The sequence below is a fragment of the Cetorhinus maximus genome, chromosome 1 (genome assembly GCF_964194155.1).
Source record: "Cetorhinus maximus chromosome 1, sCetMax3.hap1.1, whole genome shotgun sequence".
In the NCBI taxonomy this organism is placed as follows: domain Eukaryota; kingdom Metazoa; phylum Chordata; class Chondrichthyes; order Lamniformes; family Cetorhinidae; genus Cetorhinus; species Cetorhinus maximus.
Genome location: NC_135879.1, coordinates 233,078,093 through 233,097,082, shown reverse-complemented (window position 1 = coordinate 233,097,082; position 18,990 = coordinate 233,078,093). Strand labels below are relative to the sequence as shown.

At 43.7% G+C, this 18,990-nt stretch overlaps 1 protein-coding gene across 1 annotated transcript in view; it reads right to left on the bottom strand.

Moving 5' to 3' along the window:
* Positions 1 to 13,576, bottom strand: part of gfra4a (GDNF family receptor alpha 4a) — a 199,963-nt gene extending 186,387 nt beyond the window's left edge. The window contains exon 1 of the mRNA XM_078554577.1: positions 13,279 to 13,576. Coding sequence (XP_078410703.1) covers positions 13,279 to 13,318 — 40 coding nt within the window. The 5' untranslated portion in view covers positions 13,319 to 13,576. The remainder of the gene's footprint in view (positions 1 to 13,278) is intronic.
* Between the last annotated feature and the right edge of the window lie 5,414 nt (positions 13,577 to 18,990).

Below are 18,990 nucleotides of genomic sequence, written 5' to 3'. Positions count from 1 at the left end.
TGGGGGGTGTTCAAAAATGTTCCCTCTAGGGTGATAGGAAGGAGTAACAAGCCCAGAGAACCATGGATAACCAGAGATATTCAGGTTACGATGAGAAGGAAAAGAGAGGCTTTTAGCAGGTACAAGGGAAGCAAATCAGCAGAGGCATTGGTGGAGTACAGACAGTGCAGGGTGGAGCTTAAGAAAGCAATTAGGAGAGCAAAGAGGGGATATGAGAAAGCTCTGGCTGGTAAAAGTAGGGAAAATCCCAAGATATTCTATAAGTATATCAATGGGAAGAGGATAACCAGGAAAAGTGTAGGGCCCATAAGGGACCAAGGGGGCAATCGATGGGTGGAGCCAGAGGACATCGTTAGAGTGTTGAATGGATACTTCACGTCCGTCTTCATCCAAGAGAATGAGGATGAAGGTATTGAACTCGGAGAGAGAGACTGTGAGGTTCTTAAGCAAATTGATATAGGGAGTGACAAGGTATTGGAGGTGTTGGCAGGCTTAAAAGTGGACAAATCTCCAGGTCCGGATGATTTGTGTCCCAGACTGCTGAGGGAGGCAAGGGAGGAGATCGCAGGGGCTCTGACCCAAATTTTTAATTCCTCTCTGGCCACGGGGGAGGTGCCAGAGGACTGGAGAACAGCTAATGTGGTTCCACTACTTAAGAAGGGTTGTAGAGATAAGCCAAGGAACTAGAGGCCAGTGAGTCTCACGTCAATGGTAGGGAAACTATTGGAGAAAATTCTGAAGGACAGTATCCATCTCCACTTGGAGAGGCAAGGTTTGATCAGGCATAGTCAGCATGGCTTTGTCAGAGGGATGTCATGCCTAACAAATTTGATTGAATTTTTTGAGGAGGTGACCAAGTGTGTAGATGAGGGCAGCGCAGTTGATGTAGTTTATGTGGATTTCAGCAAAGCCTTTGACAAGGTCCCACATGGGAGATTTATAAAGAAGGCAAATGCACATGGGATACAGGGTAATTTGATAAAATGGATTCAAAATTGGCTTAGTTGTAGGAGACAGAGGGTGATGACAGAAGGTTGCTTTAGTGACTGGAAGCCAGTGTCCAGTGGCGTACCACAGGGATCTGTGCTCAGTCCATTATCATTTGTCATTTATATAAACGACATAGATGATGGGGGGTAGGATTAGTAAGTTTGTGGATGACACAAAGATTGGTCGGGTGGTTAACAGTGAGGTTGAGTGTCTTGGGCTACAGGAAGATATAGATGGGATGGTTAAATGGGCAGATAAGTGGCAGATGGAATTTAACCCTGAAAAGTGTGAGGTGATACACTTTGGAAGGAGTAATTTGACAAGGAAGTATTCAATGAACGGCATGACACTAGGAAGTTCTGAGGAACAAAGGGACCTTGGCATGTGTGTCCATAGATCTCTGAAGGCAGAGGGCCATTTAGTGGGGTGGTGAAAAAGGCATATGGGACACTTGCTTTTATCAATCGAGGCACGAGGCATAGATTACAAAAGTAGGGAGGTGATGTTGGAGTTGTATAGAACCTTGGTGAGGCCACAGCTGGAATACTGTGTGCAGTTCTGGTCGCCACATTATAGGAAGGATGTGATTGCATTGGAGCAGGTGCAGAGGAGATTCACCAGGATGTTGCCTGGGATGAAACATTTAAGTTATGAAGAGAGGTTGGATAGACGTGGGTTGTTTTCTTTGGAGCAGAGAAGACTGAGGGGGCGACCTGATCGTGGTGTACAAGATTATGAGGGGCATGGACAGGGTGGATAGGGAGCAGCTGTTCCCCTTAGTTGAAGGGTCAGTCACAAGGGGGCATAAGTTCAAGGTGAGGGGCAGGAGGTTTAGGGGGGATGTGAGGAAAAACTTTTTTACCCAGAGGGTGGTGACGGTCTGGAATGCACTGCCTGGGAGGGTGGTGGAGGCGGGTTGCCTCACATCCTTTAAAAAGTACCTGGATGAGCACTTGGCACGTCATAACATTCAAGGCTATGGGCCAAGTGCTGGTAAATGGGATTAGGTAGGTAGGTCAGGTGTTTCTCACATGTCGGTGCAGACTCGATGGGCTGAAGGGCCTCTTCTGCACTGTGATTCTGTGATTCTGTGAAGGGAGTTCCAGAGACTCACTACCCTGGGAGAAAAATGTCCTTCTCATTTCTGTCTTAAATGGGTGACCCCTTATTTTAAAAAATTGACCCTCTAGTTCTAGATTCTCCCACAAGAGGAAACATCCTTTCCTCATCCACCCTGTCAAGGCCCCTCAGGATCCTACATGTTTTGATGAAGTCACCTCTTACTCTTCTAAACTCCAACAAATACAAGCTTAGCCTATCCAATCTTTCCTCATAAGACAACCCGCCCATTCCTGGTACTAGTTTAGGAAACCTTTTCTGAACTGCTTCAAATTTATTTACATCTTTCCTTAAATAAGGAGACTAATACTGTACACAATACTCCTGATGTGATCTCACCAGTGTCCTATGCAACTGAAGTATAACCTCCCTACTTTTGTATTCAATCTCCCTCGCAATAAGCGATAACATTCTATTAGCTTTCCTAATTACTTGCTGTACCTGCATGACAGATGTTAAGCTAACTGGCCTGCAGTTGCCTGCTTTCTATCTCTCCCCCTTTTTGGATAAAGGAGTTACATTTATATTTTCCAATCTAATGGCACCTTCCTCAAATCCAGGGAATTTTGGAAAATTGAAATCAACGCATTAATTATTTCACTAGCCACTTCTTTTAAGACTCTAGGATGAAGTCTATCAGGACCCAGGCATTTGTCAGCCTGCAGCTCCAACAATTTGCTAATTACCACTTCTGTGGTGATTGTAATTTTCCTGAGTTCCTCCCTCCCTTACAATTCCTGATTTACAGCTATTTCTGGGCTGTTACTTGTATCCTCTATAGTGAAGACTGATCTAAAATACCGGTTCAATTCATCTTACCCTTTTTATTTCAGAGCTGCTGCCTGTTTGCACAGCCCATCTCCCTGGAGGACTGGATGGTTCTGTTGGTTAGTTACTGGTCTAGCACCTCTCTGCCTTACATCCAGCCTAGACTGATGAACCAAAAGCACTTAGTGGTGCTAAAGTCACAGCACCAAAATACCTCAACCTTCTTGGGTGTCTCATTCAGGGAGGTCTTTGTGTTATGGGCAAGGTAAAAGTTTTATATTGTTGCAGTAGCAGGAATTTGGCTGAACTTCACGCTAGGTGACACATAGCCAAACTAATAATCTTGAAGGGGACCGCTGAAGGCCGCCACCAAGAGAGAAACAAAACAAAAAAATATATATTTTCCTGAATGTGGACGAAAGAGCACTCCTTCAATAAAAAGGTTGGCTGCTATTACCAGTAACATCTCCCTTCCGACCCCCATCATCTCCTTCCCCCAAGCCCCCAGTTCATGTTTGGCCCAGTGTCCCCAGTCTTCACCTTCTTCCCAACCGGCACATTGGCTCTTGGGGTGCGGCAGGTATCTTCAGCACACACTGGTTCAGTCCCCCTGGTGCAAGAGGACCAATTTTGTCTGATCCTCTGGCTGATTGGTTTTGGCTTGGAGTATTGCCTTACTGCTGGATCCAATATCTGAGCGCCTGAAGTTGAAATTGTTCCTTTTCCCACCACTACCATCTTGATTGGAAAGCAGCACAGATTTGTCAAGGGAAAATTGTGTTTAACAAACACGCTTGAGTATTTTTGCTGAGGCACCAGAAAGGGTCCATGAGGGTAATGCGATTGATGTGGTCTTTGATAAAATGTCACATAACAGGCTAAGTCAGCAAAGTTGAATGTAATGGAATGGAAGGGACAGAGCTCTGAAGAGGAGTCATATGAACACGAAACATTAACTCTGCTTCTCTCTTCACAGATGCTGCCAGATCTGCTGAGTTATTCCAGCGTTTTTTGTTTTTATGTCAGATTTCCAGCATCTGCAGCGTTTTCATTTTATCACAGTGGTGAATGGATATTTGTCAGGATGGGAGAAGGTGTAGAGTGGGGTTCCCCAGGGGTCAGTAGTAGGGCTGCTAGTCTTCCATATTTATATATAAATGACCTAGACCTTAGCGTGCAGGGCATAATTTCAAAATTTGCAGATGATATGAAATTTGGAAGTATTGTGAATTGTGAGGTGATAGATTTAAAGATGGCATAGAAGACTGATGGAATGGGTGGATATGTGGCAGATAAAATGCAGAGAAGTGTGAAGTGATATATTTTGGTAGGATGAATAAGGAGAGTAAATAAAGGGTGCCATTTTAATGGGAATGCGGGAGCAAAGGGACCTGGGGACATATATGTACAAATCGTAGAAGGTGGGAGGGCAGGTTGAGAAAGGCATCCAGGATCCTGGCAAATACAGGCAGAGAGGACAAAAACAAGGAGATTACAGTGAACCTTTGAAAAACACTGGTTTGGTCTCAACTGGAGTATTGTGTCCAAATTTGGGCACCACTTTAGGAAGGATGTGAAGGCATTGTAAAGCAGGTGCAGAAAAGATTTAGGAGAAGTGTTCCAGGGATGAGGGATTTCAGTTACGTGGATTGGAGAAGCTGGGACCATTTTCCTTAAAGAAGAGAAGGTTGAGAGGAGATTTGATACAGGTGTTTAAAATTATGAGGGGCCTGGGCAGAGTAGATGGAGAGAAACTGTTCCCATTGGCAGAAGGGTTGAAAACCAGGAGATACCAATATAATGGCAAAAGAACCACAGGCAGGACTTGTTTACACCGCGACTGATTAGGATCTGGAATGCACTGCCTGAGAGTGTGGTGGAGGCAGATTTAATCATGGCTTTCAAAAGGGAATTGAATAGTTACCTGAAGAGAAAAGATTTGCAAGGCTACAGAGCAAGAGCAGGAGAGAGGGACTAATGAGTTGCTCTTGCAGAGATCCAGTACAGACATAAAAGGCCAAATGTCCCCATTGTGTGCTGTAACCATTCTATGATTCTATGTGCACACCAAAAATCCCCTCGCCTTTTCCTCTCTGCCAATCACGTGTCCCAGCAGTTACTGATCTGGCTGTTACAAGTTATCACGGAATTGGGTTGTAACAATTCACAGCATTGAGGAATGTACAGTTAAACCTGACACTGTATCATACATCACAGAATATAATTTTAACATTTCAAGATCATGAAGGGTTCTGGTAAAGAGTGAGAAACAGTTTCCACTGGGAAGGGGGTTGGGCAGGGGTTGGAGTTAGTAACTAGAGAACACAAATTTAAGATAATTGGCAAAAGAATCAGAGAAGAGATGTGGGGAAAAAAATGTACACTGTGAGTGACTCATAGACGTTTACAGCACAGAAGAAGGACATTCAGCACATCGTATCTGCGCTAGTCAACAAAGATCTGACTACACTAATCCCATTTTCCAACGCTTGGCCCATAGCCCTGGAGGCTATGACAACACAAGTGAATATCTAAATACTTCTTAAATGTTATGAGAGTTTCTGACTCAACCACTCTCTGGGTGAAAAAAAATCTCCTCAACTCCTCTCTTAGCCTTCTACCTCTTACCTTAAATCTATGCCCCCTGGTTATTGACCCCTCTACTTATGGAAAAAGTGCCTTCCTATCCACCCTATCTATGCCTCTCATAATCTTATACACCTCTATCAGGCCCCCTCTCAACCTTTGCTGCTCCAAGGAAAACAACCCCAGCCTATCCAATCTTTCCTCATAGCTCAGACCCTCCAGCCCATGCAGCATCCTGCTAAATCCCCTCTGCACCCTCTCCAATGCAATCACATCCTTCCTATAATGTGGTGAGCAGAACTGCACGCAGTAATCCAGCTGTGACCTAATCAGCGTTATATACAGTTCCAGCATAACCTCCCTGCTCTTGTATTCTATGCCTCAGCTAATAAAGGCAAGCACCCCATATGCCTTCTTAACCACCTTGTCTACGTGCCTTGCTCCCTTCAGGGATCTGTGAATATGCACACCAAGGTCCCTCTGGTCTTCAGTACTTTCCAGGTGTAATTCCTTGCCTTGTTAGCCCTCCCCAAGTGCATTACCTCACACTTTTCCAGGTTGAATTCCATTTGCCACTGCTCTGCCCACCTGACCAGTCCATTGCTATTCTCCTGCACTTTATGGCTATTCTCCTCACTATTTACCACCCTACCAATTTTCGTGTCATCTGTCAATTTCTTGATCATCCCCCCTACACTTAAGCCCAAATTATTCATGTACACCACAAACAGCAAGTGCCCCAGCACTGAGCCCTGAGGAACCTCACTGGAAACAAACTTCCAGTCACAGGAACATCCCGCTGCCATCACCCTCTGCTTCCTGCCTCTCAGCCAATTTTGGATCCAACGTGCCACTTTGCCTTGGATCCCATGGGCTCTTAGCTTCTAGACCAGTCTGCCATGAGGGACCTTATCAAAAGCCTTGCTAAAGTTCATGTAGACCACATCAAATGCATTACCGTCATCAACACTCCTGATTACCTCCTCAAAAAATTCGATCAAATTTGTCAAACACCACCTTCTCTTAACAAATCCGTGCTGACTATTCCTGATTAATCCGTGTCTCTCCAAGTACAGATATATTCTGTCCCTCACAATTCTTTCTAGTAACTTCCTCACCACTGAGGTTAGACTGGCTGGCCTACTATTTCCTGGTCTATCTCTTCTTCCCTTTTTTAATAATGGGACAATGGTAGCTCCAGTCCTCTAGCACCTCACCTGTGGCCAGAGAGGGTTTGAAAATTACTGTCAGGGCTCCTGGTATTTCTTCCCTGGCCTCCCTCAGTAGCCTGAGATACATCTCATCCTGGCCTGCGGATTTATCCACTTTTAAGGCCGCTAAACCCGCTAGTACCTCCTCTCTCTCTATGTTAATTTCTTCTAACATTTCACAGTCCTCCACCCTGCTGTCTGTACCTGCTTCATCTTTTTCCATTGTGAAGACTGATGCAAAGTATTCAATGAGGACTGCACCCACGTCTTACAGGTCCACACACAGGCTACCTCTATGGTCCTTAATTGGCTCTACTCTTTCTCTCATTATTCTCTTGCTCTTTATATATTTAATAAATCCCCTTGGGTTTTCCTTTATTCTACCCGCCAATGCTTTCTCATGCACTCTCTTAGCTTTCCTAATTTCCTTTTTAAGGTCCCCCTGCACTTTTTATACTCATCCAGGGACTCTGCCGTATTGAGCGCTCGGTATCTGCCATAAGTTTCTCTTTTTTTCTTAATCCTAACCTTTAGGTCTCTTGACATCCAGGGTTCTCCGGACTTGGTCCCCCACTTTGTCTTTATGGGAACATATTTGCCCTGTACTCTTGCTATTTCCTCCTTGAATGGCTCCCACTGCACTGACAGTTTTATCTGCAAGTAACTCTTCCCAATCCACTTGGGCCAAATCATACCTCATCTTAGTAAAATTAACCTTTCCCCAGTTTAGAACTTTTATTCCTGGCCCAACCTTATCCTTTTCCATAACTATCCTAAATCTAGCTGAGTTATGGTCACTATCTGGACCAGTTAGAATCTGGAATGCACTGCCCTCTGGAATGCACTGTCTGAAAGGGAGTTTGGTGGAACTAACTTTCAAAAGGGAATTGAACAAATACTTGCAAAAGGAAACATTTGCGTGGAAAAGACAAGGGAATGGGACTCATTGGATTGCCATTTCCAAGAGCTAGCACAGACACAAAGGGCAGAATGGTTTCTCTCTGTGCTGTTTGATTCTATGTTTTGTTAAAGTGAATTGCTTTTTTTCTATAGGTTCCATTGCTGGAGACAGTGTGCAGAAGGTTGACAGTGAATTACGAGGTGATTATTCGATCGATGGGTTATGATGACAAAAAGCTCTAGGGTACAATGTCTGTCTAAAGTTACAATATTTACAAAGCTGTCACTATAAACCAATGATAGTTTAGTAAAGATTTTTTTCTTAAACTTCAAGCATGGGGAAAATATATACGTTTCAAAGCTTGTATGTTTCATTAATAGGAGGAGAATCTCTGGGATTGAAAGCTTTCTTCACACACTGAGGAGCCTTGGGTGAAACCATGAAAGGCTAAGGCCCATAGAACAGGCCCATACAATGCAGGAATGAATGAGACCTATTGAGAAGCAGTAATTAGGTGAGGCCAAGCTTGAATCTAACTGTTTGTAAAGTCAATGGAGCAAAAGAGAAAAAGGATGAAATAAGGGAATGTACATTGTCATTAAATTCCCATAAAGCATTCCTGCCCTTGAAAAGTGGCATCAGTGAATGCACCAAGACTTTGACTGATGTCAATGTAGGAGCTATGATTAGCAGAATACTGGTTGTGAGCTACTGGTGTAACATTTGATAGACATTTTGCTGGAGAAAATATATTTCCTTGAGTGAGACAGAAGAAATGGTGGCAACACAGTGCGACGTAATGTATGACCGAGCATTGCCTTAAATATACAGTGGGCTTGGTGAGAGCTTGTAGCATTGTACGTAGATTCCAGTTAAAAAGTTGCTTCTGGTTTTACCTTAACCTCCTCAATACTCGTTGTTTAATAAGGGTGGGCTGCAGCAATGTGTTTCTGCTAGAGAGTCTTAACCTCAATGTGCATTACAATTGGCATGATAATAAGCAGCTGCTTTTATATACAGCCCCTCTATCCCATCGAGCTGCAATACAGGAGAAGATCTCAGACATTGCCACAATGTGGTTACTGCTTTGGGGGTGGGTGAGGGTGGGAGGGAGGGAGGTTGGCAAGCGACATACGTATGGGATCGGACCCATTCAGCTTCAAGTTCAATTTTGTATAAAGTTCAGGTTACTGCTGCTGCTCTGCGTTTGGCACTCTGGGCTCCACCCTGAGACTACACCGGGGTTACACTGGGGAAGGGGAAGGCCAGGTGTGTCTAACAACTGGTGCAGTCTGGAAATGGAACATGTCCTGATTTCTAGCAAGTTTCAGGATAATTATCAACTCACCATCACCTTCTCAAGGGCAACTAAGGATGGGCAATAAATGCTGGCCCAGCCAGCGAAGCCTACATCCCGTGAATGAAAGAAAAAAAAAAATTCTCTCTTTGCTATTCTGCTGTAACCATTTATTCTTTTCTGGACCCGCCTTTTACTTTGACTTGTCTCATCATCACCCCTTTTGCCTTGCATCCTCATCCTTTTCGTCACTCCACCCGATCACTTTCTCTGCATCCCGTCCCACCACCCACCACCCCCACCCTGGCAATCCCCCGCCAACCTTTTCCCTGGCTTTGTTCTTGTTTATAAGTTGTTTGTGTCTAACATCTTTCAGCTCTGAAGACAGCTCGTTGACCTGAAACATTAACTCTGTTTTTCTTTCTACAGATGCTGCCAGACCTGCTGAGTGTTTCCAGCAATTTAAAAAAATGACCTGACTGGCTGTTCCAAACACTTAATGGACGTGGACTAACTCCCTCTTTGTGCTTGTCCTAAGTTTGAGGGCTGACCCGAAATGGGTTAACAAACTCAGGGAAGAAAACACAGAGGGACATTCTGCGTAAATGCAGTGTGCTTCATAATAACATAGAATCGGTTTAAAGCTATACTGCCGTTATTGCTTTGCTGTGAAAAACCCAAAATTGGTGGTGTACCTAGGACTGTAGTATCTTCAGTGGGTGGGACTGAGAGGAGATTTGATAGAGATGTTCAAAATCATGAGGGGGCTGGACAGAGTAGATAGGGAGAAGCTGTTCCCACTTGTAAAAGGATCAAGAACGAGAGGGCACAGATTTAAGCTGATTTGCAAAAGAAGCAAATATGACGTGAGAAAAAACATTTTCACACAATGGGTGGTTCAGGTCTGGAATGCACTGCCTGGAAGTGTGGTGGAGGCAGGTTCAATCGAGGCATTCAAGAGGGTATTTGGTGCTTATTTGAATAGAAACAATGTGCAGGGGTAGAGGGAAAAGGCAGGGCAATGGCACTAGGCCATAATGCTCATTTGGAGAGCTGGTGCAGACATGACGGGCCGAATGGCTTCCTTCTGTGCCATTAAAATTCTGTGATTCTGTGAATCCAAATGCACTAATGGAATCCAGCTTTCAAAACACAGACTTGACTTCTATTCAAGTGTATTTCCACAACAGTTTCCTTGGTAGTTTACATTACTGAGAACCATAGACAAGAAGGGGTACATATGACCATTTAGCTTTTCTGTGCCAGCTCTTTGCTAGAACAATCCACCACTGATCCCATTGTCCTACTCCCTCCCTCTATCTTCCTCTACTTGTCTGAGAGAGCCATCAATATAAATCTGTATGGGAGTGTACGCATTAGGGTAATCACGGCTCTTTTTTAAAGAAGTTTGATTAGTAAAGATTAAGATAGAATTAAAGGGGGACCATTTTTATTGCTGAGAATGGAGTCATTTTTCTGTCATTGTGTTATCACTCACGAGCACATAGCAGCACTTCTGGTGACACAATAGCAGATCTGACAGTGAGCCACAGTCACTGCATCGCCAAATTTGGCAGGATAGAATGAAAGATTGGCCGAATGTTTTTTTTTCATTAGCGGCGACACCTCTTTACGTGATGCCTGATCTAAGCTTCTCAACTCACCGCTACCACCACCGTCCTCCCCCTCCACCCCACAACTGTCTGCACTGATCGTGCAAGTTACAGCAATGGACACACACTCAGTTTACTGACCAATCTTATACAACGGGGACAACACCAATAGTGAGTGTATGCATGTTCAACTTTACCAATAACATTTGCAAAACAATGTATTGAAAAAAATACATTCCTGTTGAGTGAGACTAGTTCAGCACCACACCTGTTATGCTTCTTTTATATTCAAAATGACATTCTTTCAGTTAAATTTTATTAATTTTATTCATTAAATCAATTATTTATTAAATTAATTATTCATTAATTAAATTAATTTTATTTTAATAAATATGATTCTGAATTGAATCTCCTTCCATTCCAAGTGTCCCCTTTTTAAAGACTGGCTTTCTTTAGAAAAGGGTTTCTAAAAGAATCAGGAGGGAGATGAGGGGATTTTTTTTTAGCACTGACTTGACATGATCTAGAATGCCCTGCTTGACAGGGCGATGGAAGCAGATTTGATAGGAAATTTCACAAGGGAACTCGAAGAGGCCTCTTTCAAAGAGGCAGCAGAGGCACAATGGGCTGAGCGGCCTCCTTCTGCATCGTGTGGATGGTGCATTCTGCACCATGGATCCATAATACCCTACAAATGCTGGAAATCTGAAAGGGAAGTTTGCAATGCTGGAAGGTCGGAATCTGCGAAGAACTCAAACAGCTTTCGTAATTCTGACAGACCCTCTTCCTTTGGAAGTCAGGGGCTCTGAGGCAGGGGCAATGTGTCTGGAACTTAAAAAGGTGTATTTTTTCCCCACTCTTGTTCATTCCGACTGACTTGCTGCGCACTTCCAACATTCTGGTTTTGCGCTTTTAAAAAAAATCTTGATGTGGGTAAGTTAGTGGATGTCTCAGTTCAGTTATTAAGGTCTGCTGTGCTTTAAAACAAATAGCGGACATATTTCCCATTTAAATCAGAGACTGACAGAGGAACAGAGGGGAGCGAGAGGAATAGATAAAACCAGCACCTGCCATATTAACCCCTTCTGCACCAAACATCCAATCTGCTTTCTTCACAATGCGCCTCTCTGCCAATTTAAGCTTTTGTAAAATTCTTGAATACAAGGGCAGGATTAAGTACATTTTATAGATCCCAACCACTCCCGACTCCCGCCGCAGCCCCACTTAACCCCATAAAAATTTATACTGATCTTTAAAAGACGCAGTAACATCTAAACTGCGTGACTATTAATTATATATTTAATATATCTGAATTTAGGTAGAGTACAGGCATAAATGCTAAATAAATCCACAAAGCAAGTGACAAGGGATAACGGTTCAAATGGGGACTAATGGGAATCTCTACCTGGTACTAGATTTCATTAAATGCTGAATAGCTTTATATATATACACACACGTGCTTAAACATGTACTTTACATACATACTTAAACATATATGTGCTTAAACACACACACATTCACACACACATACTTTAACACACGCACTTGCACACATTCATGCACACCTACACATGTTCACATACACACACATTAACACATTCACATACACACACATTAACTCATATTAACACACATCCACATACACACACATTAACTCATATTAACACACATCCACATACACACACATTAACTCATATTAACACACATCCACATACACACACATTAACTCATACACACATTAACACAAACACACATTCACACACATTCACATACACACATATTAACTCATATTAACACACATCCACATACACATTAACTCATACACACATTAACACAAACACACATTCACACACATTCACATACACACACATTAACGCACACATATACTGACACATTCACACACACATACTGACACGCACTCAAACACACTTGCACACATTTACACATACACACTTAAGCATTCACACACACTTATCCACATTTACACACTTGTACGCACACATCTAAACACACGCACGCACATCCTTACATACCTTCACTTACTCACACATAATCACACACACACGCAAGTGCATCTCAAAAAACAGATCGTGTCGTATAACAAGAAGCCAATTGCATTCAACAGAACGCGAGCCAAGCAATTTTTTTCCCCCAGCCTTTTATTTTCAGTCCATCCTTGCCTTTGCAACGCTGTGAAATCGCTTCATGTCGATGAGGAAAAAGTCGATATTAATGTCCTGGAGATAATTCTGTCCCATTCAAATGAACATTTCTCTCTCTCTCTCAGCCGTGGCTGGCTCCTTGCGTCCGAAACGATTACGCTTCAGTAAAGTTCTCCCTATTTTTTTTTCTCCCTTGATACGAGGCAACAATTTGATCGCCAGCACAAATAATATTTTCCCGAATGTGGACTCCCAGCATAATTTTTACGCTAAAAAAAAAACACCTCTTGTGGCCTGAGATTAAAAAAAAGTCGAAGCTTATTTTAAAAGTTGAAGATTATTTAAAAAAGTTGAAGATCATTTTCCTCAAAAAAGCCGAAATTGCTGGGATAACTAAAACCGAAAAAAAAGACCCTAATTTTCACAAGCACATTAACTGTCTACTCGAACTCAAAGTAACCCCGATGTGACAGAAGCCACATGGTAGATACTGAAAACAAAATAACTGCTAACATTTTGATGCTTGCAAAGTGCCTTGGCTGAGGATGTCCCTTCATGGGCATTAAGTGCATTATAAATAGCGGCACCCCGTTTATGGCACCTTCACGATTAAAGATAACTGGGCACTTACCAATAAGTGTCAAGATTAAACAAATCCCCATCAGCAACATTGCGTGAGAGCCGTTTTCCCCCAGCACACTCCCCGCCTCACGAACAGAAATCGATTCAAAAATCACTTGTCCAATCTCGTATAAAAAATATAATCCGCTGGGTTTTGCTGGGGTCTTTCTTTAGAATCATTCCTTTTCGGATTCGATGCAAAATGAAAAAAAAAAGTCCGATCAATTTTTTGGCTTGAGGGGGGAGAGAGAGGGAGAGAGAGAGAGAGACAGAGAGAGAAAATGGAACTCCTGTTTAAACCCCCAGTTTTTAAAAATGTTTCTTCAAATGAAGAAGAAGCTGGGAATCTGTTAGATGAGAATGAGGGTTTGCAATGCAGCCCCGCTGGTCCGAGCTCGGGAACGTCTTAAATCCATCGTATTTAGGTAGTAAATCATTGTCCTATTGTTTGTTCCGACCCACTTTGTAAAGAGGAAAGAGTATGAAATATTGGTGCTCCTCCATCCAGTTTTAATTCACCCCCCCCACCACCACCACCACCCCGCGCCTCTCTCTCTCTCTCTGAAGCATTTACCTTCTCTACTTCTGCCGCCTCGCGTCACTGGGAATAAGCCAGTGCTTGAAGCAAGACAGCTTTCCCTACACCACCCCCCCCGCCCCCCCCAACTTTCACCTGGGCTCCCCCAAGTCTCTCTGACCGGTAATGATCAGCATGTGTTGTAATGCCTGGGATTAACCCTTCAAGCGCTCTCTCGAAATGACACCGCCACCATCCACATCCACCCCCCTCAGCACCCCCGCCGACCCGACCTCATTAAAAGTTTTACAAAGATATATTTTATCCCCATTGCTAATGTTGGCTTTTTCTCTTGTTGGAAATTGGGGCGGGTGGGGAAATATCGGGATTCCTCCCTCCCTGTGGTTTTGGTTTCATGGGATACAGGTGTATTCTGGTACTTTGCGACTGCTTTCCATTCTCATGTGACTCTGGGGTATTTTCAGTGTCAGAGGCTAATCCGAGAATGAGACTGTTCAGAGGTGGAAGCAGATTCAACAGTTACCTTCAAAACGGAATTGGATACATACTTGAGTAGCAAAGTGGGAGGGGGGGTGGCGGTAATTGCAGGGCTACATATAAAATGAGGCTAATTGGATTACTCATTCAAAGAGCTGGCATGAGTGTGATGGGCTGAACGGCCTCCTTCTGCGACGAAGGTATCACAAGCCCCGGACTCGGAGCCGAGCTGATCAAGTTTCTGAGTGACTTTTTAAAAGTGTTATATTTACACTGATCTGATATCCACGAGGGGGTGTTGGGGGGTGGGTCAAGGCAGAATCACCAAATTGCCATCAGAAAATCACCACTTTTCCATTTCTTTGTGCGGAGGCAGCTGCTACCCACCTAGCTCAGGTCAGCTGTCTGGAAACAAACTGCACTTTACTATATTCCTTCTTGGCGTCTGTGTGTGGATCAAATTACGCACTGGCTTTGTCATGTGAATGAATGTTTTTATTACTATTCATTTATGGGACGTAGACGTCACTGGCTGGGCCAGCATTTATTGCCCATCCCCAACTGCCCTTGAGAAGGTGGTGGTGAGCTGCTTTCTTGAACCGCTGCAGTCCATGTGGTGAAGGTACACCCAAAGTGCTGTTAGGAAGGGAGTTCCAGGATTTTGACCCAGTGACAGTGAAGGAACAGCGATATATTTCCAAGTCAGGATGGTGAGTGACTTGGGGGGGATCTTCCAGGTGGTGGTGTTCCCATATGTCTGCTGTCCTTGTCCTTCTAGACGGTAGTGGTTGTGGGTTTGGAAGGTGCTGTCTAAGGAGCCTTGGTGAGTTTCTGCAGTGCATCTTGTAGATGGTACACACTGCTGCTACTGTGCGTCAGTGGTGGAGGGAGTGAATGTTTGTGGAAGAAATGAAATCTTAAAGTGTCATATGTTACTGTTTGTGTAAAATATTTATGCACTAATCAAAATTTAAATTAAAGGGTTTTTTTTTACATAGAATTGGAACGCACAGCACAGAAATAGGCCTTTCTATCTAAATGGTCCATGACATATGAACCTCCTCTCCCTTCCTTCATACGAACCAATTAGCATAACCTTTCTCTCTCATTTGCTTATATGAGATTCCCCTTTAATAATTCTTCTCTGTTACTAAATTTCTCAAATTCCATTTAAATTTCAAGTAATATTTATCTTGGCAGCAGATTTTGAAAATCCTCTCCTCTATCCCTGTCAATGGTCATGTGATTTGGTGGGGAGGGATGGGGGCAGGTCCCTAGAGAGTGGCCCTCTGTCAGATTGCTCCTCCAAGCCCCAAACTAATGCCACCAAGATAGGGAACCCAGTATTTCAAGGGGATTGTTGACATAAAGCCATGCCTGGCTGCTTAGCTGTGCAGGATTTCAGTTTTCTCATGCAGCATCCAAGGGCAGCAGATACATGGGAATGCCAACATCTGGAAGTTCCCCTCCAAGTCACTCACCATCCTGACTTGGAAATATATTGCCATTCCTTCACTGTCGTCGGGTCAAAATCCTGGAACTCCCTTCCTAACTGCACTGTGGATGTACCTACACCACATGGACTGCAGGGGTTCAAGGAGGCAGCTCACCACCACCACCACCTTAAAGGCAATTAGGGATGGGCAATAAATGCTGGCCTAACCACCAATTCACTCATCAGGTCTCCTGTGCCACAACGTCTGTAAAAAATCTTAAAGAGCTGCTTAAAAATAAGTTGCTGAAATAAATGCATCTGTCCTGCAGGGAGAGGTAAACTAATTAAAGAATCACTTGTCCTTTCTAATATAATGGCCCACCTTGATTCTCTTCATGTCCCCACTTGTAACTTGGGTCATTGGGTGAAAGGCACTGCTTCCAATAGGCAAGTACACTTCGCTGTATTCAGACTCTCACCGGGCACCCTCTCACACTACATGCCACCCTTCCTACTGCAGAACTCTTCCATTTCCTCTTGACCCAGGTGCCAATTTCAGTGTTCTCCTCCACCACCCCCCACATTCACTAATGCTCCTTTAGGGAAGGAAATCTGCAGTCCTTACCTGGTCTGGCCGACATGTGATCCAGACCCAAAGCAATGCTGTTGACTTTTAGCTGCCCTCTGAAATGGCCACTCAGTTCAAGGGCAATTAAGGATGGGCAAAAAAAGGTTGGCCTTGCCGGCGGCACCCAGATCCCATGAAAGAATTTAAAGGAATACATTGCTTGGTGGGATAAATGCCACCCGACACAGCTGCCTTTATGTGATGCCCTCCATAGTCCAATTGCGGAAACTCTGCTCCAGTAAAAGGCGCGGAGGACAGGGGGGGCTGTCTGGGCGGGACGGTGGCAATGGCAGGGGGTGAGCACTGCAAAACTGAGCAAAAATAGCACTGAGTTCCTGCAACAGGGCGTCAGGAGATCAATAACTAATGCATTCACTCGATACAGCCGACAAACTGCATCTGTTATTGATGCACACGCCCCACCGAATCTCCAAGGCTCCTCACAATATTGCTGAAGCAAAACAAAACATGCTTTCTAAAATCTTCGGCATCACTTGACTGACGTTCGGGACCAGGCGATTTTCCAAGCTGTGGCTCTGCAGCGCTACCTCCTACAGGAGGTGCTGTTGTCAGCGCTGTGCAGAAAGTTATTTTCATTAGTCATTTTTGAAACTTGTGCGTGAGTGGAGCTTTTTTTTTATATATGTCCACAGGTTGGCATGTCTCACGACATGTCAAACAGATTTTTTTTTGCAAATCGAACAAGTCTCAACAAATTATTGACGTTTTTTGATGCAGAGGATGGGTATACATGGTTCGTAAATAGTTGCCAATCACATTGTTTTCTCACGTACCCTTGAGGGGGAAAGTGCGGTGTTATTAAGAGGTAATGGACACAAGGAAGTGTTTACAAGAACAAAACAAAAACAGAATTACCTGGAAAAACTCAGCAGGCGCATCATTGACGGGTTTTGTGGTTTTAGATAAAGAATACCTTTAATTGATATAGAATTGCCAGTTCTTTCCGGGAGGAGGGAGTAAAAGGGTCACTTTTGCTCAGCTCGGTAGAAGACTCGCTTCATTCCAGTTTTAACCTGTGACTTGCCTGGTCTGGAGTTCATTAACGACCGTGCCCGGGAAATCCCTGACAGCAGCTCCCACCTCTCCACCGCCCTGTGAAGTGAAGCGAAAGAAAAACATCCCTTGCTAGCGTGGTGAGGGGAGATGAGCAGACTGTTTTAAGGCAGTGAGTTGTTCTGATCTGGAATGCACTGTCTGAATGGGCGGCGGAAGCAGATTCAATGGGAACTTTCAGAAGCGCTTTGGGTAGATTCTTGGAAAGCAGAGGAATGAGACTAATTGGATTGCTGTTTCAAAGAGCTGGCACAGGCACAATGGGCTGAGTGGCCTCCTGTGTTGGGTGCATCTATGATTTGCTGTGTTAAAGTGCTTTGCATTTTGCTCTTTAAGTACAGAAGGATGGCAGTGAGTCGGGAGGTGATAATTCAATTGTTGAGTTACAATGAGAAGGAGCTCTAGAATATATCTATATAAAATTACAATATTTACAAAGCAGTTACTATAAACTAGCAATATTTTGTTAAAGATATTTTCTTGAACTTGAAACACAGGGAAATATATACCCTCCAATGTCAGCTTGTGTATATTTTTCAGACACAGGAGTTTTGGGTGAAAGACTAAGGACTGGAGAATAGGTCAACACAATTGTTGACGACAGTGTGAATGAATGAGGCGCTTTGGGAAGTAGTGACTAGGTGAGGCCAAGTTTAAAGTTAACGGTCAAGTCATTGGATGAGCAAAAGAGAAAAATAAAGGAATGTATATTGCCGTTGGCAGAGTCCAGCACGTGAGTGCAAAAGACAAGGCTGAAACAGAGGTGCTGAGTGAATGATCCATCTCGGCCGCCTCCTGAGGTCCCCAGCATCACAGATGCCAGTCTTCAGCCAATTCAATTCACTCCACTTGATATCAAGAAATGGCTGAAGACACTGATACACAAAAAGCTAAGGGCCCTGAGGATTTATGTTCCAGAATTAGTTGCACCGCTTCTAGTGCCGTAGGATCATTTATCACCCAGCTGAATAGGCAGTCAGAGTTCTAATGTCTCATATGGTGTGGCAATGCTGGCAGTGCAGCACACCCTCACCACTGCATTGAGGTGCCAGCCTAAACTAGCTACTGTTCTGGAGTGGGGCTTAAAGTCGCAATATGCTCACTGACACTGCTGCTAATCGAGCCAAGCATTTCATGTTTTACGTTCTCTAGTTTCCAAACATGTCCAGACTCTCCTCCCCACTTAATTTGGAGGACTGATGTATCATTAGGTGGGAACAATTTCTCTTTATTTACTCTGTAAAAAATCTTCAAAATGTTAAATGCCTCCATTAAATCTGCACCTAATCTTCTGTGCTCTATTTTACTACTCTGTGGCACCCCACCCCCTTTCTAGATTCATGTTAGTTAGATTGGATTGTTCAAAATACATTGTAATTTGTTCAATGCATTAGAATTGTTCAGGTCATTGACCTGAAATGTTAACTCTGTTTCTCTGTCCACAGATGCTGCTTGGAGTATCCTGAGTATTTCCAGCATTTTCTGTTTTTATGTCAGATTTCCAGCATCTGCACTAATTTGCTTTTGTGTCAGTAATTTGTTTAATTGCTTCTGGATGAGGTGGAATGCC